The sequence below is a fragment of the Peromyscus eremicus genome, chromosome 20 (genome assembly GCF_949786415.1).
Source record: "Peromyscus eremicus chromosome 20, PerEre_H2_v1, whole genome shotgun sequence".
NCBI classification, from domain to species: Eukaryota; Metazoa; Chordata; class Mammalia; order Rodentia; family Cricetidae; genus Peromyscus; species Peromyscus eremicus.
In genome coordinates this window covers 39,299,782-39,305,177 of record NC_081436.1, presented here as the reverse complement: position 1 = coordinate 39,305,177, position 5,396 = coordinate 39,299,782, and the positions used below count along the sequence as shown (strand labels likewise).

The 5,396-nt window shown below is 53.6% G+C and overlaps 1 protein-coding gene across 1 annotated transcript; it reads left to right on the top strand.

The window, feature by feature from the left end:
* The first annotated feature begins 448 nt into the window (after positions 1-448).
* Myc (MYC proto-oncogene, bHLH transcription factor) lies at positions 449-5,137 on the top strand. The gene is made up of 3 exons (XM_059247356.1): positions 449-835; positions 2,422-3,193; positions 4,231-5,137. The coding sequence occupies exons 2-3, from the start codon at positions 2,437-2,439 to the stop codon at positions 4,788-4,790; spliced, it is 1,317 nt and encodes a 438-aa protein (XP_059103339.1). The 5' UTR covers positions 449-835; positions 2,422-2,436; the 3' UTR covers positions 4,791-5,137.
* Positions 5,138-5,396: the final 259 nt, after the last annotated feature.

Below are 5,396 nucleotides of genomic sequence, written 5' to 3'. Positions count from 1 at the left end.
AACAGTACGGAAAGGGAAAGGACGTGCGCCCCAACAAGAGAAAATGGTCGGGCGCGCTGTTAATTCATGCTGCGCTTTACTGTTTACTCCCCAGGAACTGGAGTACTGGGCTGCGGGGTTGAGGCTCCTCCTCTTTCCCTGGCTCCCCACTAGCGCCCCTCTCGGGTTCCCAAAGCAGAGAGCGGGGGTGGGAGGGAGAGAGAGATTCTTTGGCGAATCCCCGCCCACCAGCCCTTTATAATCCCGGGGTCTACGCGGCCGAGGACCCCTGGGCTGCCCTGCTCTCGGCCGCCGCCGCCGCGCCCCACTCTGCTCCCCCCCTCCCTGCCTCTAGAAGGGCAGGGCTTCGCCGAGCCTTGGCGGGAAAAAGAGCCGAGTGGGAGGGATCCTAAGAGTCGCAGTATAAAAGAAGCTTTTCGGGGCGTTTTTTCTGACTCGCTGTAGTAATTCCAGCGAGAGACAGAGGGAGTGAGCGGGCGGGTTGGAAGAGCACAGTGAGCAGAGCCGCGCTCCGGGCGTCCTGGGAAGGCAGCTTGGGGAGTGAGAGGGGCTTTGCCTCCGGGCCTGCCGCCCCGCGCCCCAACCCTCCGGCTGACCTAGCACCAGAGATCGCAACCCTCGCCCCACCTGGGAAACTTTGCCCATTGCAGCGGGCGGACACTTTTGCACTGGAACTTACAATCTGCGAGTGAGGATAGGACTCCCCAGGCGCCGGGGAGGAAATTTTTGTCTATTTGGGGACTGTGTTCTCTGCCTCTGCCCGCGATCTGCTCCCCTGAAAGGAGCTCCTAGAGCTCTTTGAAGGCTGGATATCCTTTGGGCGGTGGAAAACCCGGTAAGCACAGATCTGCTGGTCTTCTCATGTATTTTCTCATCGTCTTGAATGCAGCGGCTGGTCAGGGTAGTCTTTCTTCCATTCCTGTGCTTTTGACACTTTTCGCAGAGTAGTTGGGGTAGGCCGGGGTGGAGCTGGGGTGAATCCGACTCTGGGTAGAGAGACTTGTCAAGATGACAGAGGAAAGGGGAAAGGAAAAACCGGGGTGCCTTTTGAAATTGTGTTCCAGAGGTTACTCTGGGTTGACGCTGACCCTGTCCTGTTGGACATTCTTGCTTTACTACATTAATTGCTATTTGTGTCCTTTGGGGGGTTGGACCCGGAGGTCGCTTCTCCCTGGACAGAAAGTCCTTCGTATCCTGAGGTCTTTGGAGAAGGCTTTACCTTTTGCGTGTGGGATAGAGAAGGCTCGGCAGCCTCTGACTTTTCCCAGTCTCTGGGAGGGCATTTAAATTTCGGCGTAGTCCATTTCTGACAGCCGGAGACCGACTCAGATGTGCGTCCCGCCCGCCAATCCCCGGCGGCGATTCCAACTTGCCCCTGTTCCTTTTAAGAAGTTGCCATTTGGCTTTAAAAATAGTGATAATAGTAAAATTTCAACCTGACCTCCACGGTATTAGGACTTGGTGCTGGGCTAGCGCAGTGACGGAAGGCAAAACTGGGGCAGGGATGTGACCGATTTGTTGGGGGAAACCAGGGGGAATCCTCACATTCCGGATTGGGATCCGCGGGTATCCCCGCGCCCCTGAATTGCTAGGAAGACTGCGGTGAATCGTGATCTGGGCTGTTCCGTAACAGCTGCTACCCTCGGCAGGAGAGGGAAGACGCCCCGCTCAGGGTGCTGAATCGCTGCGGGGTCTCTGGCGCAGTGGCGTCGCGGTATAGAGTGTAGAAGGGAGGTGTCCCTGTTATTATTTGACACCCCCTCCCCTTTTATTTGGCGAGGCTTGTTAAAGCGGGAGGCTGAGCTCGACCCTCTAAGCCAGCAATCGGAAAGAAAAGCCGGCAGAGGAAGGAAGGGGGGCGCGCTGGGGGTGGAGAAAGAGGAGGGCGGAGAGGGGCGGCGGCGCCGGCTGGGTAGGAGCACGGCGACGGCGCAAGTGGGGACCCGGACCGGGTTGGCGGCGCAGAGAGCTGGTGCGGGAGGGAGCCTAGCACCGCGGCGCCTCTCGCCTTTCTCCTTCAGGTGGCGCAAAACTTTGCGCCTTGGCTTTTGGCAGGCTGTATTCCCTGCAGTCGCCTCCCTCAGCCTCTCAAGGAGGCCAAGGCCTATGGCGATTCCTGGGCGTCTGCAGGGCTAAGTCCCTGCTCCAAAGAGGCGGGGACTCGGAGCAGCTGCTAGTCCGATGTGCGTTGAGATAGTAGGGAGTGAAAGAGCGCTTCCCCTGCAACACACACATACACACACGCACGCACACACACACACACACACACACACACACACACACACACACACACACACACTTGGAAGGACAGCACACTGGAAGGGGAGTGGTTCAGGATTGGGGTACGCGCTGCGCCGGGTTTCTGCATCAACCAGAGCTGGGTAACTCTAGCCTTGCTTCCCCCTACTGTGCCCCCTCTAGCAGACAGCCGCCACGATGCCCCTCAACGTGAGCTTCGCCAACAGGAACTATGACCTCGACTACGACTCGGTGCAGCCCTATTTCATCTGCGACGAGGAAGAGAATTTCTATCACCAGCAACAGCAGAGCGAGCTGCAGCCGCCCGCGCCCAGCGAGGATATCTGGAAGAAATTCGAGCTGCTGCCCACCCCGCCCCTGTCCCCCAGCCGCCGCTCGGGGCTCTGCTCTCCATCCTATGTTGCGGTCGCTGCGTCCTTCTCCCCAAGGGAGGACGACGACGGTGGCGGCGGCAACTTCTCCACCGCCGATCAGCTGGAGATGGTGACCGAGCTGCTTGGAGGAGACATGGTGAACCAGAGCTTCATCTGCGATCCTGACGACGAGACCTTCATCAAGAACATCATCATCCAGGACTGTATGTGGAGCGGCTTCTCCGCCGCCGCCAAGCTGGTCTCAGAGAAGCTGGCTTCCTACCAGGCTGCGCGCAAAGACAGCGCCAGCCCGAGCCCCGCCCGCGGGCACAGCGGCTGCTCCACCTCTAGCCTGTACCTGCAGGACCTCACCGCCGCCGCGTCCGAGTGCATTGACCCTTCGGTGGTCTTCCCCTACCCGCTCAACGACAGCAGCTCGCCCAAGTCCTGTACCTCCTCCGACTCCACAGCCTTCTCTCCTTCCTCGGACTCGCTGCTGTCCTCCGAGTCCTCCCCACAGGCTAGCCCCGAGCCCCTAGTGCTGCATGAGGAGACACCGCCCACCACCAGCAGCGACTCTGGTAAGCGGGCCCCCTTGCGAGCAGCACAGAACTGGAGAGGTTGAATGGACCTCCTTCTCCACTGCTCATTGGCATTAATTCAATTGACCCCTGGGCTCACCCCGTCTTTCCCTCCTCTGTCTAAGGGCTCTTCATCCCTGGATTCCTGTGCTTCAGTGATTCCTTCCCTCCCCTTCCCCCCAGACCGCCCTGGTTGTCAGCCTCTCCCCCCCCCCCCCCCCCCCGCCCTTCCCACCCCTCAGGAATTTCATTTGGGTTTTTAAATCTTCTGGCTTATCTTTCAACTCAATCCACTCCCTTTTACCTCTCCTAAGCATTTTAATTACCCTGGGAAGGGTGTGAATGAGGATAAAAGAGAATTACCTGCTTCTCTTGACTTCCGGAAAAATATTTGAATTTTAATGGATAAGTTTATACAAGACCCAAGAGAAGCCACAGCTGAAGCTGGACACCCTTTAGCCTCAGTGCCAGGCGCTGGTGAAAGTTCCTAAAGACTTGAGATGGTCAGTTTGTTTTTTTCATCCTGTTTTGAACACTTCAAAGCCAATCCTGCCCAATTTGGATTTCTTTTTTTTTCTCCCCCCTCCCATACCCCTACCAGGACTTTTGGCAAAGCTGCAAAACTTTTTTTTATTATTGCGCTGACAGTAAAATAGGGAGTTGCTAAAGTCATACCAAGAGATTTGCAGCTCTCACTCACAACACCTGAAGGGTTCTTGGTAAAGTCCCTTAAAAATAGGAGGTGCTTGGGAATATGCTTTGCTTTGGGTGTGTCTGAAGCCTCATTAAGTCTTAGGTAAGAATTGGCATGGATGCCATATCCTGGTACATGGTAATTTTCTCACCTGTGCCCTAACCCTGTTCTCCTTCCTTTCTGGGGAGAAGGGGTAATGGTGTCTAGATCTGGGTTCTCATTTTCTTCAGCATCTTTTGTGACATATCAGTATTTGGTATTTGCATAGCATTGGTGAAATCCTATGTAGTGGCTGGGTTTAGGGAGGCATTACTAACAGTGCTCTTCCGCTTCCTTCCTTCAGAGGAAGAACAAGAAGATGAAGAAATTGATGTGGTGTCTGTGGAAAAGAGGCAGCCCCCTGCTAAGAGGTCCGAATCAGGGTCATCCCCATCAGGAGGCCACAGCAAACCTCCACACAGCCCACTGGTCCTCAAGAGGTGCCATGTCTCCACTCATCAGCACAATTATGCAGCGTCCCCCTCCACGAGGAAGGACTATCCAGCTGCCAAGAGGGCCAAGTTGGACAGTGGCAGGGTCCTGAAACAGATCAGCAACAACCGCAAATGTGCCAGCCCCAGGTCCTCAGACACCGAGGAGAACGACAAGAGGCGGACACACAACGTCTTGGAACGTCAGCGGAGAAATGAGCTCAAGCGCAGCTTTTTTGCCCTGCGTGACCAGATCCCGGAGTTGGAAAACAATGAAAAGGCCCCCAAGGTAGTTATCCTCAAAAAAGCCACCGCCTACATCCTGTCCATCCAAGCGGAGGAACACAAGCTCATCTCAGAAAAGGACTTACTGAGGAAGCGGCGAGAACAGTTGAAACACAAACTCGAGCAGCTTCGAAATTCTGGTGCGTGAACTGACCTCGCGCGCGCGAGGAGGAGCTGGGATCGCTCGTGAATTCTCACTCCTTACTCAGGGAGAGTAAGGAGAACGGTTCCTTCTCTTAGAACTGATGCGCTGGACTTGAAATGCATGCTCAAAGCCTAACCTCACAACCTTGGCTGGGGCTTTGGGACTGTAAGCTTCAGCCATAATGTTAACTGCCTCAAACTCTAGGCATAAAAGAACTTTTTTTTTATGCTTCCCATCTTTTTTCTTTTCCTTTAACAGATTTGTATTTAATTGTTTTTAAGAAAAAAAAAATCTTAAAGTTTACCCACTTTTCCCATGTACATAGGGCCCTTAAATGTAAATAACTTTAATAAAACGTTTATAACAGTTATACAAGATTTTAAGACATGTATTATAAACCATAATTTTTTTTATTTAAATACATTTTCATTTTTAAAGTTGATTTTTTTCTATTGTTTTTAGAAAAAAATAAAATAATTGGAAAAAATATAACTGAGCCAGCTCCTACGTTGTGTTTTGTTTCCTCTCCCTCTCGATTTTCTCTTCCTCAATTACAGATTAACAGAATTCGACCATTTTCACAAGGTGGGTTGACCAAGATGGGAAGAG

Bases quoted from the DNA above. Each gene is read 5' to 3' on its own strand.
- Myc (XM_059247356.1), top strand. From the start codon at position 2,437: ATGCCCCTCAACGTGAGCTTCGCCAACAGGAACTATGACCTCGACTAC. The intron at 3,194-4,230 runs GTAAGCGGGCCC...TCCTTCCTTCAG, and splicing joins CACCACCAGCAGCGACTCTG to AGGAAGAACAAGAAGATGAA.